Raw genomic sequence first — 16,877 nt, 5'->3', positions numbered from 1 at the left:
GCATCACTAATCAGCAGGGAAATGTAATAAAAACCACAATTGGTATATCATTTCTCACTTATCAGAATGGCTATCATCAAAAAATCAACAAATAGCCCTAACCGGTTTGGCTCAGTGGATAGAGCATCGGCCTGTGGACTGAAAGGTCCCAGGTTTGATTCCGGACAAGGGCATGCATCTTAGTTGTGGGCACATCCCCAGTGGGAGGTGTGCAGGAGGCAGCTGATCGATGTTTCTCTCTCATCGATGTTTCTAACTCTCTATCCCTCTCCCTTCCTCTCTGTAAAAAATCAATAAAATATATTTTTAAAAATCAACAAATAACAAATGCTGGTGAGGATATGGAGAAAAGGGAACCCTTGTACACTGTAGGTAGAACTGTAAATTAGTGCAACCACTATGGAAAACTGTAGAGAGAGCCCTCAAAAAATTAAAAACAGAGTTGCCATATGACCCAGCAATTTCACTCTGGGCATTTATCTGAAGAAAACAAAAACACTAACTCAAAAAGATTATGCACCCCTATGTTTATTATAGCACTAATAGTAATAGCCAAGATATGGAAGCAACTTAGGTGTCCATTGTTGATGAATAGATGCATGGATAAAGAAGATGGTACAATGCAGCATTAAAAAAATTAAATCTTGCCATTTGCAAAACCATGAATGGACCTAGAGCAGTGGTTGGCAAACTGCGGCTCTCAAGCCACATGAGGCTCTTTGGCCCCTTGAGTGTGGCTCTTCCACAAAATACCACGTGAGGGCGCGCACATACAGTGTGATTGAAACTTCGTGGCCCATGCGCAGAAGTCGGTATTTTGTGGAAGAGCCACACTCAAGGGGCCAAAGAGCCGCATGTGGCTCACGAGCCGCAGTTTGCCGACCACTGACCTAGAGGTATTATGCTAAGTGAAATAAGTCAGATGAAGGCAAATACCATATTATCTCACTTATATGTGGAGTCTAAAAAAACTAATAAATGAATAAACAAAATATAATAGAAACAGACCCATAGATATAGAGAATAAGCTGATAATTATCAAAGAAAAGTAGGTAGGGAAATAGTAATAAAAAGAAGATAAAATAAAATAGAGAAAATATGAACGTACACAGCATATAGTAACATGGATTATTTTATAAATATATTTATATATAACATAAAGATGTATGTTTGTATTTATATGCTCAATCATCTTGGAAAATACATTTTACTGTGGAAGTTTGGAAAACACTGTCTAAATTGTGCTCTGAAAGCCAAAAGAGTTTGTAATTCTCACCAAAATTCTTAATTGAGTGGAAATAAATTACGTGCTAAGAGAATTTAGCTTAAGCTGTGATGAATTAATCAAGTAAAAAATGTTCTCATCTCCTCACCTTTCTTTTACTCTCCTTGGCAGGGACTTATTCTTGTTAGATGTATATGGTATCTTTTCTTCTTTCTGAAAATAAGTTGTGATTATGTAACAACTAGAGGCCCGGTGCACGGATCTGTGCACTGGTGGGGTCCCTCAGCCTGGCCTGGGCCCTCTGGCAATCCGGGACCTCTCGGGAAATGTCCAACTGCCAGTTTCCACTCAATCCCCTGCAGCGAGGGAGGAGCCCCAGCTGTGAGTCCGGCTTCTCCTGTTGTGGGAGTGCACTGACCACCAGGGGGCAGCTCCTGCGTTAAGCATCTGCCGCCTGGTGGTCAGTGAGACAGTCATTTGGTTGTTCGGTCACTTAGGCTTTTATATTTATAGATTATTCATGTTTAAAAGAAATTGAGGAGCTTTACTCTGTGTGGCAGACCATCCATTCCATTTAATCAGCATGCCAGGCTGCTCTGCAACATCCAGACGGTTGAGGGGGCACTGCACCACATTCGCTAAATACAAGATGTATTTAAGGAAGTGGCTAATGAAAAATGTATGAAATGAAAATTAAATTTGCTCCTTAAAAAAGGTATTTTTAAAAATTTACCTGGCTGATATGATCAAAGCCATCATAAATATCACAGAGTTAATTAAGGACAAGAAAACAAGAGAATTCATTCTTAAAACAATAGTGAAAATTGTACTACCAAAAGTACAAAATGAAACTCTAGTGGCTTTGTAATAGGGGCAGCAAAATTTGTTTGCACAAAAAGAGAAGCAAAATGCTACATCTACCCAAAATATCTCCTCCTCTGCATTATTTTCCAATCACTTATATAAAACATTTTGTACTTCTTTCGTATCATTTTTAGTTATGTCTACTCTGTCAAAACATGTCATAATGAACAAATGCTTAGGTGAACAATGTAATAAACAGAGTAAGAAAATACTGCTCTTTTGTATTCTTGGCCTATTTCTGTAACCAAATAACATGGCTTAAGATTCAGCTTTCTGTTTCTGATCCTAACATGGTAACTTGACCTTGCTTCCTAATCATGAACTTGATCGTGATCTTTAGGACTGCTACTCCATCACTTCAATGTGTGTTAATGCAAGCACATAGATTCAGCATCATAGCCACTGTCTGAACTAAAATGACTGCTTCATAATCCAAGATGACTTAAACGAGGAAAATAAATATAACTGAAATAACATCAAGGCTTTGGCAAAGAAAGATTAATTCCTGAAAGAAAAGGTACAGATCCAAGAAAATTACAAGCAAACAAAAGAAAATATTTTAAGAATTAGTTTACATAGAAATGGCAAGAGAAGAATTTAATCATAGGATACATGTAATAGAAAAGGCTGAGTGTACAAGTTTCCCCCTATTTAAAATTGAGATGAAAACAAGTTTGTAGTATTAGGTAGATTGACTCAGGGGTAGTCAGTAGATGTACTGCCTGATTAAAGAAGGGGAAAAAAACCTCTCAATTAGTAATACTTCAACCTCAATTGACCCTAATCAGGTAAATAGTATTTAAATTAAGCTAAAATCAAATGCAAACTAGCTGAAGATGGATGTCTGGATAATGATCTAAAATTACCTTCATGCAGGTGAATCCAATTTTTTGTTTTGTTGAGTTTGAAAGCAAATACTCATCTTCTCTATCACCTTGTTTTATTTTCTTTGTAGCAATTACATTATTTAAATACTAGTGGTCCTGCGCACGAATCCTTGCCTGAGTAGCTCGCTGCTGCTTGCCTCCGCTGGCCACCTCACTCCTAGTTCAGCTGGTAGCTCTCCTTCGAAGGGTACCTCGCTGCCCTGCCCTCCTGCTGATCAATCCTTACGCTGCCCCACCCTCCTGTTGATAGATTGTTACACTTCAGGGTGTAACGACCATTTGCATATTACCTCTTTATTATATAGGATGTATTATTTCTTTGTTTACGTGTTCATTTCTATCTTATCCTACTAGAATATTAACTCCAAGAGGGCTGGACCTTATTTGTCTTGTTCATCACGATATTCCTAGTGCCTATAGTAGTAGGCTTTCAATAAATGTCTCAAATGAATTCATGGATGTGCCACTTTGATTCAACTTATTTATGACATTAGAAGCAATTGTAGTTATTCAAGCAGACCATCAACAGTATTTCATAACATATAACAAGTGATTGCTCTAATGACTGAAGTTGGTAATGGAGGGGAGAAGTCAGTCATGAGAGAATTTACATTGACAAGGAACAAAAACAGATTATCTTTTTCCTTACCCAGCTCAATGGACAATATGAATATATATGACCTTTAAAATACTAATCAACACCTAAACAATTCCTGAAACTTTTAATATCCTTTAATTCAGAAGTTATTTTGGTTTCTAATTTTATTTTCATTTTGAAGAAAAATGTTCTTTAAGAAAATGCCAATTGATTAATACCACCTTAGTAAAGCTCTGGCCTCCAAATATATAGATTTTCCTTAGAAGTCTTTTCTCACATGTCAGTAGAGATACCTGAAGTGTTGGTAATATACGAGAATGAAATCTGGTACCTGATTCCTTAGTAGGGAAAAGGTGAAATATTTCAAAGCAAGAAAAATGCAGCTCTTGAAAACCAACTGGAAAGCTGCAGAGAGATACAGCTTCCCATGTTCACTCTGATGTTATTTTCACCTTGATCTTTTTTCTTCCATACAGGGAGGGAATGGAGAATGGGGGAATGTATACATCTTCATGCCCCTATTAGGAAAGAAAACTTTCCATGTAATTTTATGGTCAACAGAGAGGCATATAGATGAGGATAAAATATTTTTGATTTAATAACAACATAATTAAATTAGTGTTTTAAGTGACAACTTAATTATAAAATATAGCTGACACGACTTTTATTATTTTTTTAATTTATTTTTTTAAAGTATATTTTTATTGATTTCAGAGAGGAAGGGAGAGGGAGAGCGATAGAAACATCAATGATGAGAGAGAATCATTGATTGGCTGCCTCCTGCAGGCCCCACACTAGAGATAGAGCCCGCAACCCAGGCACGTGCCCTGACCAGGAATTGAACCTCGACCTCCTGGTTCATAGGTTGACACTCAACCACTAAGCAACACAGGCCAGGCTAGCTGACAAGAATTTTAAGTGCTTGAACAGTGGAACCTCTAGTATTAGAAGGGAATCACAATAGCAATTTGAAATTACTTATCATAACAATTAATTGATAACATTTTAACAACTCAAAATTTAAAGTCATAATTATACTTATTGAGAGCTTACACTGTTGTCCACAATTTACACAAGTTATCATTTATTCCTCACACTCGTCCTATTAGATAGGTACTATTATTATATTAGCCCTATTTTACAGATAAGAAAATGGAGACAGATATTAATAATTTGTCCAGGAGCATAACGATAATAAGAAGTGGAATTGGGATTCAAACTTAAGCAATTTTATACACTGAAACTCACAGTAATGTACCCACTCCAGATCAATCTTACCAAAAAATGATGGACACAGGGCAAGAGCACGATGTCTGTCAAAGTGAAGTAAAGGCCTTCCGCAAACACATGCTCCAGAGGGGGAAGGTCAGAGGCCTTTGCTTTTCTTATGTGAGCCGGTTCCCTGGGGGTGGCAGCTGGTTCTTCCTGTACTGTGAGCTTTGAGAATGCCACTTTCAGTTCCAGGCTCTTGGACGAAGGGTCCAACTCATCAGATGTTTCCTGTCTCTGGTCCTTGCTCTTCGTTTTTTCCTTGACACCGGAAGGCCCCACTCTGGCAGCCTTCTGTTGCTTCAGCTTCTGCCGACGGAGCTTGTCATCGTTGTGCACTCTAACAGGCTCACTAAGCTTCTTCTCCAGCTGTAGTATTTCTGCAGGGATGCTTGGGCGCCGGTCAGAGGATTCTTTGAGAAAATTCTCAATAGCTAAAGGGATGGTGAGTTCACATAGCCTGGTCCACTGACTAACCTACAAAGCAAAACAAGAAATGAAATAATTCTTTATTTTCAACATAGCTTAAAGGAAAATAACTTTTTATTGGGAAATAAAGCTGGTTTAGCGAATTTGTCTTGATGTGAACCATTCCTGGGCTAGGCTATTATGCTATATGAAGACATATTTATAGTACTTCAGAAGTGATAACATCAAACATTGGAGGTTTAGCATTCATGTATCTGGAATATATGCTCTCCACCTGGATCCTCTTACTAAATAAATCCTTACTTCCCAAAGCTTTTAAAGTATACCACCACCCAAAAAAAGGTGGGTTCCCAAAGCATTGCTACTTAAACTCCTGTTCATATGTAAAAGTTCCCTTTAAAAATCCTCAATGTAATTAAAAGATTAAGAAAAAAGAAGTAATGCTCTAATATCTCCAAGCCTCATTCATTAAATCTTAAATTCATATTTTTTCAATACTGCACTGAATTATTGGCATACGTGATGGGCTACTTTATTTCTTTGGTTAGTGTAGGTTTTTTAAAGGAAATGAAGTTCTAATTTCCAGTAGAAAGTTAAATGTCTAAGTGAATGTGTAATTACTATATGGCTTTAATAACAGAAGAGAGACATTATACTTACCTCAGCACAGGCTTTCAAGCAAGTCTTTTTAAAACCCAGAAGTTCCAAAACTTCCTTCTTCGAGGGGTCTGCTTCATATGATTTCTGGATTATGTGTCTCAGCACAACAGCAAGTCCTGCTCTACAGAAATTGTCTGGTCTTTCTACTACTGCAGGTAAGCAGCAATTCTGGACTATCGGTGGAAGCTCTTGCTTTGAAATAATCTGTACTTTGACATCCTGTGACAGTACATTTTTAAGTAGTGAAACATCTGTACTTTCTCTTGTGAGTACTAAGTAAACGTTAAAGATTTTGCAGTCACAGTATGATAACAAAAATAAAGTTACAGATGTATGAAGTGGAAAAATGCATCCTTCTATTTGGTGAGAAAAGTCCAGGTACAGATATTCTTCTGTAAGAATTTTCTTAATGCCTTTCATTTTCTTCTTTCATTGGTTCACCTGAAGCATAAATGAAAGTGGTTATAGGCCTTAGAATATAATAATTTAGAAGCTAATAGATGAAATTTTTAAAGCATGTTCTAAAAATCAGCAAGGATTTGTGATAGATAAGATTCTACGTGAATTTGTTCCTGGATTGAATAAATGGCTTCCAAAACAAAGATTTCCACCTGTGCAATTAACTAATCTTTGGGATGATTTTATAAGTAGCTCCTTTAAAATGAGCAAACTCGGCTTGGCTGGTGCTAAGTGGTTAGAGCATCGGCCGGTGAACTAAAGGGTCCCAGGTTCGATTCCAATTCCCGATTCCTGGTTGGTCCGGGGCACATGCCTTAGTTGCAGGCTCATTCTGGCCCCTGCCAGAGCCTGTGTGGGAGGCAACCCACCAATGTGTCTCTTTCACATCCCTGTTTTTTTTCCCTCTGTCTCTTCCCCTCACTTCCACTCTCTCAAGAAAAATCAATGGGCCGAAACCGGTTTGGCTCACTGGATAGAGCGTCGGCCTGCGGACTGAAGGGTCCCAGGTTCGATTCCAGTCAAGGGCATGTACCTTGGTTGCGGGCACATCCCCAGCAGGGAGTGTGCAGGAGACAGCTGATCAATGTTTCTCTCTCATCGATGTTTCTGACTCTCTGTCTCTCTCCCTTCCTCTCTGTAAAAAATCAATAAAATGTATTTAAAAAAAAAAAAGAAAGAAAAAGAAAAATCAATGGAAAAAGTATCCTCTGGTGAGGATTAACAAGCAAATAAATAAATAAAATGAGCATACTCAGATGTTTTGCGATAGAGCCCTCCCCATCAAGTATTTTGAGGTTTCACTACAGGTGAGGACAAGACATGAATAGAATGGAAAATATGAAATTCCCAACTAATCCATCACCCCTCTTCTTAATTATAGCATTTGCTTCCTAACATTGCTTCCCATCCTACCTCCCCCTCTAGTCTCTTCTCAACATAGCAGCCAAAGTGATCCTGTCAAAAATAAAGTAAGATTATATGTCACTACTCGGCTCAAACCCTCCAATATCTTCCTATCTTACTCAGAGAAAAGGCGAAGTTTCTAGAATGGTATAAAAATATCTCTGATCTAATCCTCTTTTTTTTGTCTCTGAGTTCATAATAACTCTCCCCATTGCTCACTGCTTCAGCCAAAGTGCCTTGTTAGATAGTAGGTACATTCCCACCTCAAGGCCTTTACACTTGATGATTCCAGTGCCTGGAACACTCCCTTATCTCCTTCAGACACTCAAATATGAACTTCTGAGATCTTCCCTGGCTACTACCAGTATATTTAAATCTGGAACCCCAACACCCACCCTCCCTGAAAAAAATAAAGCCTTCTATCCTATGCTTTTCTTCATAGATCTCATCATTGTTGCAACATGCTATCTAAAGTGTCCCCCAAAAATGTATACACACTATAATAGCTAATAGCTCAATTTTGAAAATGAAATGTATTTTAATAAACACTGCCTTTAGAATTATTCAGTGTGTTTAAACATTTTGGGGGACACCTTATATTTATTTTGTCTGTCCAAACTAAAATTTTCCATGATTAGAAATTTTGTTTTGTTCACTCCTATGCCTAAAACAGGGCCCAACTTTATATATATTATATATGGAATCAAGAAATATTTATTGAATGAATGCATGGATGAATCTACACACTCGTTATTTTAAAGATGCAAACACACACAATTTTGAGGTCTAATTATTGATGGTATTTTCAAGTCATAGTCCTAAGACTTTTGTCAATTGTAACTTTTTGTTTGATTTACACATTTCCTGGGTCTAAAATTCCCCATGCTCTTGTCCATAAATCACAATTTAAAAATTAACACTAGATGGCACTCTTTGAAAGCATTCACCATGGAGGCATGTAGTAATAGGAAGATGATATTAGAGGAAGATTTATTTTAAAAGCCCTTAAAAAGTACACATGCACCTCTGTTGAATGTATTGGAAATATTAGCATACCCTAAATTTTAAGAAACCTTCAACATACTAAATTTCCTTTAATGTTCTAAATTCCGTTTTTTAAAATCAAAAGCAGAATAGTTAAATACTCTTTAAGCTTTTGGTTCTCAACTTTTTTAATAAAGAAATAATAACCCATTATAACAAATGTATAGTTACTAAGATACTGTTTCAGAAAACCACTTAATAATGCAAATAATCTCTAATACTGTTTTATATTTCTTTTATTAAAACACAACACATATGAACCATGGTTTGCTACTTCTTTAAAAGGTTATTTAGACTAGAAAAATTATTTCATGCAATTTAAAAGCAACTACTTTTTAGCCCATGGAAACCATTTTTCCCTGAGCTTAATTACTTTTTAAACCTAGAGCTGATTTATATAAAAAAGAGTATTAAAGCCCACAGGCAAAAGAAACCATTTTCTTTTGGAAATGGACAGTCTCTGAGGAATTTGTCCCTGCAAATCTAGTGCTGACTAATTTGCCAATCCTCTTAACTTCTTCTGACAGTGGGTTACTATAAAGATCCCTAAGTGCATAGGGTGGGGGGATGGGGACTGAGGAGGGGGGTATAGGCAGAGAAAATGGAAGGTGATATCTGTAATACTATCAACAATAAAAATATATTTTTTAAAAAAGGTCCCTAAGTGCTTCAAGAACCAGATTTGAAATAAAACATGATGGATTTCATTTGCCCAGCAATTGAGGAAACAGTAATTATGAGACCAGTCCTAACACTTAAACAAAATCTGGAAAGCAATGTTGTGCTATGCTATAGTTTTTGATTTAGAAAATGTAGAAATATTTTTAAAAATTAAGGGTCATGTATATTTGCCAATTCTAAGGCACGAAAGAACCTTGAGAACAGACTTTTACCTGTTATATAAACTATTCTCTCCATAAGCACTTATAAATGCTAAATGTCAATGAGATAGAATAGTAATAATCTACCCATGGAGATATCTAAAAATTAATGAGATGCCTGAGAGAAAATGCAAAGTACTATTGAGTCTTAACAAAATTTATTTTTCCCAATACAGATGTTGATGTTTCTTCCTAGGGGATTAAAATGTTACTTAATGATCTTGGAGTTAAAAAAATTACTCTCCTTGGGCAATTTCTTCTCCTAAAGTACTAATGTAATTCCTAAAGTAAATACTAAGTAGTAACAAACCTGTTCAAATTTTATGTTTTGGGCTTATACTGTGCCTTTAATTTTCCAACATGCTTGAAGTTTGCAAATACCATAGGCAAAGAAACTCTTCTTTTCCTTCTCCAGGTCTATCTAGAAAATTCCTTTGTTTATTAATTTTGTGTCATGAGCCATAAAGAGGTAAGTAGGTTCTGTAGAATCGTCTCCTGGGTCCCCAGAGCTTCTGGGACCCAGCCCTTGTTACTCCATATTACATTCCTGAAATGAAGTGAGAAAGCCGCACACAAAACCATGAACTTTAGGAGCTGAACAGAGCGATGGAGTGTGCATCTCTTCTCTGGACATGCCAGTTCACTTGGGAATGTTGCAGGGGGAATAAAGAAGTTAAAAAAATGCTTAAGCCTTGGTTTCATTACTTGGAAATCTTCAAAGATAGTTCAAACAAAGTAGTCATAATTTTAATATTGTAGGCATTTAGACTTTTTTGCATTCTCATTCTAATTAATATATCTTAGTGTTGTTAAATTGGAACATTTCACATATGAAAAGGGAAATGAGTTTTATATGTGTTTTCTTATCTAACATAAACAAGAGAGAGAGGGAGGGAGGGAGAGAGAGAAACATATTGAAAATAAGCACATTTCTCTAGAAGCAAAAAAAAATGTCTTAAAGTTTTATGCTTAAAAATCAAGTCTGGATCTATAGCAACTAAATATTACATAATAGATAAGTTATCCTATAAAATAAAAGCCTAATACGCAAATTGACCAACCAGTCATTATGACACACACTGACCACCAGGGGGCAGATGCTCAATGCAGGAGCTGCCCCCAGCCCACAGGCAAGCCAAGACAGGTGTGAGCAGGGGTCCCCCCATTGCCCCGCCGGTCACCCCGCAGAGGGAGGCAACCGGTGGCGGGAAGCAGGGCCAGCGAGTGGGCAGTGCCAGGCTGGCCAAGGCAGGTGCCAGCAGGGCCCCCCCGATCACCCCGCCAGTTGCCCCACAGATCAGCCCTGATCGCTGGCAGGCCTAGAGACCTTACCCGTGCACAAATTTCGTGCACTGGACCTCTAGCATATTATATAATAAAAACAAAAAGTATATAACTGCAACTAAATACTGAATAGTTGATTTGTTTTCAAGTAAGAAAATATTACTATGCCTGGAATTTAATAGGAGCTTAATAGATAAATGAATAAACATAGAATACAATTCTAAATAATAGTATCTACATTTTATTTTCCACCCACTATGTATTAAGCACAGAGAATTCCAGGTATTACTTCTAATCTTTACAATCCTTGAAAGTACACTTTACTTCCATTACATGAATGAGAACCATATATCAATCCAAAAGATTTAATTGAACCTATAATGGAATCTTATTTGAAAACATTCAGGAATTGGTATTTTTCTAATGTAAATAGCACTATTCTATAAACTCCAAATTTCAAAAATTGAAGCATATTGAAATTTTATTGCAGCAACCATTTCAGTTTCCTATACGCAACAGTGTCAGACCAGGGTGCATTTCATCTCCCTGTTTAATCTCAACACAGAACATATATGAAAAAATGGGCTAGACTCAAAGGAGTGAAAATTGGTGGAAGAAATATCTGTAACTTAAGATGTGTAAATGACACCATCCTACTGACAGAAAGCAGTAATAATTTGAAACAGCTTCTGATGAAAGTGAAAGAAGAGTCAAAGTAGGACTGCATTTAAACATTCAGACAAAAATCATGACTACAGAATAAATAATTTTAACAGACAATGAAAACTGAAATTGTTAAAGATTTTGCTTACCTTGGTTCAATCAATAATTCAAATGACTGCAGCCAAGAAATCAAGAGAATGCTGAGACTTGGAAGGCAGCAATAGAAGAATTAGGACAGATGACCAAGAGCAAAGCTGAGTCATTAGAGACCAAGGCTAAGGCCATCCACACCCTCATCTTCCCTATTGCTATGTACAGATGTAAAAGTTGGACAGTGCAGAAGGCTGATAGGAAAGAAACATGCTGTTGGAGGAGAGCTCTATACAGATATCCTGGACTGCTGGGAAGATGAACAAGTGGGTCCTAGAACAAATCACGGCTGAAACATCACTGGCGGCAAGAATAAAACTGAAGCCATCCTACTTTGGGCATAATCATAGGCCGGATTCTTTAGAAAAGACACTAATGGTGGGAAGAATAGAGGGCAGTAGGAAAAGAGGAAGACCAAATATGAGGTGGGTTAATTCCATAAAAGAAGCCATAGGCATGAATCTCCCTCCAGGAGTTGAGCAGGGCTGTTGAGAACAAGACACTGTGGACATCACTCATTCAGTCACCAGGAGTCAGAGCTGACTGAACAGAATGTAATATACGCAGCGTTACCAAAGTAAAAATCATTAGAAATTATGTTATTTTAAGCAATCATTGAAAAAACCCTCTATTCTAAAGGCAGGCGTATTTTATTATTCTTAGCACTGGATTAAGTGCTTTGATAGTTTCTTCCTGATTCTTCATTGGATACTCCTTGGACCTCTGAGGGACCCTTGGCTTAATGCTCTGCCCTATTCTCAAACTACATTCACTCCTTTGAGTACTGGCTTTCAAACATTTGGTCAGGCCACACAATGAGAAATACATTTTATAATGCAACTCATTATACACTGAATTAAAGTGAAATAAAATAATGATGAAGACATCTCCTATGTGGGAGATAGCTAATAATGTTTACTGTGTTTCTTCTTGTTTTTTAGTTCCGGTTAGTACTCACTGAATTGATTTCAAGACCCACTAATGGGCCAACAACTCACAATATAACAGGGATGTTATAGGTGATCTCCAGTGCCAGAGGTTTAAATATCATCTATGATGCCTGTATTTCTCACCTATATCCTTTCCCCTGAACTTCAGATTCCTGTATCCTGACATCTCACCGTGGACATTTTTCTAAACCTCTTCTCTTAGTAGTCTAGTCCTCTTCTTGGTAAGATGGAACACCCTTCACCCAGATGTTCAGGCTCATAACTCAACTCCTTTATTCCCTCTCATAACCTACTATTTCTATCTTTGAAATATATGCTAAATTCAACTTCTCAGCACCTCTACTATTATCACCGTAATCTAAGTCATCATCAGCTCTACAAAAGCCTATTAACTATTTCCTCCACTCTCCATAAAACAGTAAGTGCTCCAACAATAATCAGAGTGATCCTTCAAAAACATAAATCAGATCACGTCCCCTGCTCACAACCATCCCCAGTAAACTCCAAGTTCCTAACATGGCCTTTATAGGGCCTAATGTGACCCTAGTTATCCTTCTTTTCTGACCTCATCTCCTACCCCTCTGCCTTCTTGTTCACTCCTGTCCAGCTAGTTCTCCTTACTGTTCTTGGAAGATGCCAGGAACAACGCTCAGACATGAACATTTTTGTATCTGCTGTTCCCTCTACCTAGATTGCTCTTCTTCAAGATATTCACATGGTTTGCTCCTTCATTTCATTGTAATATTAACTCAGAGCAGCCTCTCCTGACAACCTAAAATGAAAAAGCACTGCAATCACTCACTAGCCCCTTTTACTTTATAGCGTTTACTAGAGGCCCAGCGCCCGAATCCATAAAGCCCCGCCCACCCATGTGCCGCCCACCCACCCCACCTGCAGCCCTGCCCACCTGGGCACACCGCGCTGCACCCACCCGCCAGCCACCAGCCTTGCTGCAATCCGAGCCTGTGGGCCGCAGGGGAGGGACCAAGTGGTGTGCCATGCACTTAATGGTGACCGGTCGTTTGGTCGTTTTGGTTGTGACACCTCTTGGCCTTTTATTATGATTACCTGACATGACATCTCCAATGTTAAATGAACAGTACTCAAAATTTAGTTCAAAAAATGAATGGATATACATAAATGACTATCAGTAATAACTGTAATGAGAGTACTATTAAGAACTTTAGTCTTAAAAAAAAAAAAGAACTTTAGTCTTGATACATGAACCCCATTCTTCTTGACACCATTCTCTCTCTCCCAAATGAATACATCTATTTTAATAGCCATCTATGTATAAATTAAAATCAAGAAATAAGATCACCTCTGTGAGCTGAACTGGCAAAAAAGAATAACTAGAATATATCCAAACATATAAATAAATAAAGCATAGTTCTGATTGGTGTGGCTGCTGGTTGGACCATCGTCGTCCCCTCCACAGGGTTGTGGGTTCGATTCACATACTTCAGGTTTGATCCCCAGTTGGGGAACCTCTGGGAAGCAACCAATCAATGTTTCACTCTCACATTGATCTCTCTCTAAAATCAATAAAAGCATATCCTCACGTGAGGAATTTTTGAAAAGCATAAAAGATTTTATGTATGTTTTCAGGCAAGAGAAAGAGGAATCTAGATTTAACATATTGACTTAGCAAGTAGAATATTTATGCACCAATAATTATAAAGTAATGGATAAGAGTCTAGAGTCTGGAGTTGATTAACCAGGGTTAGTAAATTCTGGTTTTGATATTTAAAAACAATGTAAAACTTTTCTGTGCCTTAGTTTCCTCGTTTATAAAATGGGGACAATAATTACAACACTTACCACATAGTGTGTTGTGAAAACAGAATAACGCCTATTTAGAATAGTAAGTTCCTAAGTAAATATTAGCTATTATTCTTTTATAATTAATCACCAAATTCCTTATCCATTGACACTATTAAAATACACAAATTTTGATGGGGAAGCTCAAGTTATGCTTTCTAATTTCAAACTTCTTCTCAGGAAAGGTAAGGGGTCCGTGTTGAACTGAAAAGGTATCCCCTTCCCCCCAAATATTGAAAAAAACCTATTAGTTAATGAGGCTGGTATCTAGGAAGTCACACAATAGAATATAAATGATACCCTAAGTTCACATTAACTGCTTATATTGCACAAAATAGCTCATCACAGTTTACAATTATGAAAAAAATTCAAAATCTTTACTTTCTTAGAAATTAAAACTTAAATTTAAACCCATTTAAATTCTCCACTACATCCAATGGTCAACATTACGGATATTAGAACTTAACTTGTATTTTAAACATTTCACAAAATAACCCTATTTGGTTGCAAATGTCACCCTTATTTTCTTACAGTACTATAGATTTTAAAAAACAACTTGCCCCTACAGAGATCAACAGCAGCTAATTTCCTTAAATATTAAAAGTTAACAAAAGAAAAAAAAGTCTGAACTATTTCAGTGCTCATTGCACTTTGTAAGGTGGGGATGCCTACAGTTAAGTTCTAGAAAACAAAATCCTGTAATTAAAATTATGTGTTTTCTTATCTGGGCTAGAAGTGAATTAAAAAATGCTTAAAAGGAAAAAAAGCTTACTGTAAATTTAGCCATAAAGGAAGTGTGTCATCTTCTCCCCGGAAAATCAGGGAATCACCTGTTGCCAGAGAATCATAATGCCTCTAGCTAAGCCTGACCTCATAATTAATAGGGATTCACAACATGAAATGCTAACATGTTAGAAACATCAGCAAGCCTGAAATCAAATTACTACATTCCTACAGCTGGTTATGATCGAAATGTTTTCACTCTTTGCATTTTAAGTACTAATCATAACAGAATTGAGGCAGCTATTTTGAACTTGAAGATAAAAAGAATATACACGAGAGAACTAGGTATGTACTACAGATGTTTTAGCTGACTAGCCTCAGAATGTGGAGAGTTTCAAGTTCCGCTAAATTGTTGTTATAAAAGCCAACTGGATACACAGTAGTTATTCTTATTTCAAATCACAGGCCATACAGAAGCTACATATTTAAACACAGGTTTTAAAAAAAAAACCAAAAACACAACTTGATGGGCCCACTACTACATAAGTTTGAACTCTGTTTAAAGCATACAACTAGAAGTATGAATACTAGTAAATAAATAAATGAGCTGATAAAATGATTTTCAAATCTGATTTTTTTCAGACTTATTGTTGAAGTGAGACCTGTTAAAATGATGCCTCCAGGTAGAACTCAAACACAATTTCAAATACTGAGCATGCTTAAGGCAATCCTGAGTAGTGTGGCAATTAAAAAAAATAAAACTCACATAGCTTAATGCTTTATTAAACATGGCAGCAGCCCTAGCTGCTTTGGCTCAGTGGGTAGAGCCTCAGCTTGTGGACTGAAGGGTCCCGAGCTCAATTCCAATTAAGGGCGCATGACCGAGTTGCCTGTTCGATTCCCACTGGGGCCTGCAGGAGGCAGCCAATCAACGATTCTCTCTCATCATTGATGTTTCTCTCTCTCCCTTCCTCTCTGAAATCAATAAAAATATCTTTTATAAATAAATAAATAAATAAATAAATAAATAAATAAATATGACAGCAAATCACTTGGTTGTATTTATAACAAAGAATTTATTTTCACAATATTTAAATGATCGTGTATACATGTTTCAAATTTGTCACATCATTCGTTCTTACCAGCTTTTGCATTTTTATCCTTGAAACACTTTCTATAGATAAGCTTAGAAAAAGCACTGCAGCTTCTTGATCAATAATTTAATATATTATTAAATGCTGGCATTTCCTTGACATTCAAGAACTTAGGACAGGAATGGGACGGCGGCAAAACAAGTCGCCTAATCCCCAAGTCAGGTCGAGTTGGGATGGGAAGTACGTGTATTAGTAAACGTGTTTAAAGCCAAAGCAACTTTCACGCAAGTTAGACGCAAATTTTTTGCTCAAGTTTAACACCGAAGTGCAAACACTGATGGCGCGCAGAAGCAAATGGACCAACACGAAACAAACCCTTTGGAACAACTGTTAAGCAGGATGCCCACAGAGAGAGCTGCTTCCTCCCATCAGGAAGGGCTGGGATGGAAAACTAAGCGCCGATGAAAAAGAAGTTAAAGCGCGATGAAAGGTCTTAAAATTACACTTAGCAACGGCTAACGGCCCGACTCCTACGGCTAGAAGCTGCTCCATTCCCCCCACCGCGCAGGGAGCCCGGAGCCCCCACCCACACGCTCAGAACCCGTGGGCAAGGAGGGGCCCGAGAGAGACCACAACACTAATTCCGCGCCCTGGCCCGTCCCTCGCGTCGTCGGCCCTGTCGCCCGGGAAGCAAACAGGAGCCTTGGGGTTGGCGGGGACTGCGGAGCCGGCGGCCCGAGCGCCCTCTTTACCTGGTCGCAGACGCGCGGCCAGGCAGGGAGGGCGCGGGAACGTGTCGGGGCCGCGCGGGCCGCCTGCGCCTGCCCGCCGCGCCTGGGCCGGGATTCCGAGGCCGCCGCCCGAGTCTTCGCCAGCGGACCCCTAGCTGCCAGGAAGCACTGGCGACCCACAGAAGACTGCGTGTCCGGGGAGACAGCGGTCCGCCGGCCGTCATTCATAATCCGGCGGACCG

General features: G+C 38.1%; 1 protein-coding gene across 1 annotated transcript in view; it reads right to left on the bottom strand.

Moving 5' to 3' along the window:
- The window catches only part of GSTCD (glutathione S-transferase C-terminal domain containing), a 137,154-nt gene extending 120,286 nt beyond the window's left edge, over positions 1-16,868 (bottom strand). Inside the window, exons 1-3 of the mRNA XM_081098927.1 lie at positions 16,657-16,868; positions 5,933-6,373; positions 4,853-5,320 (exon numbers count right to left, since the gene is read on the bottom strand). Coding sequence (XP_080955053.1) covers positions 4,853-5,320; positions 5,933-6,352 — 888 coding nt within the window. The 5' untranslated portion in view covers positions 6,353-6,373; positions 16,657-16,868. The remainder of the gene's footprint in view (positions 1-4,852; positions 5,321-5,932; positions 6,374-16,656) is intronic.
- Between the last annotated feature and the right edge of the window lie 9 nt (positions 16,869-16,877).

Source organism: Myotis nattereri, assembly GCF_964212035.1.
Source record: "Myotis nattereri genome assembly, chromosome: 1".
Taxonomy (NCBI): Eukaryota; Metazoa; Chordata; class Mammalia; order Chiroptera; family Vespertilionidae; genus Myotis; species Myotis nattereri.
This window is presented reverse-complemented; position numbering and strand designations above follow the sequence as displayed.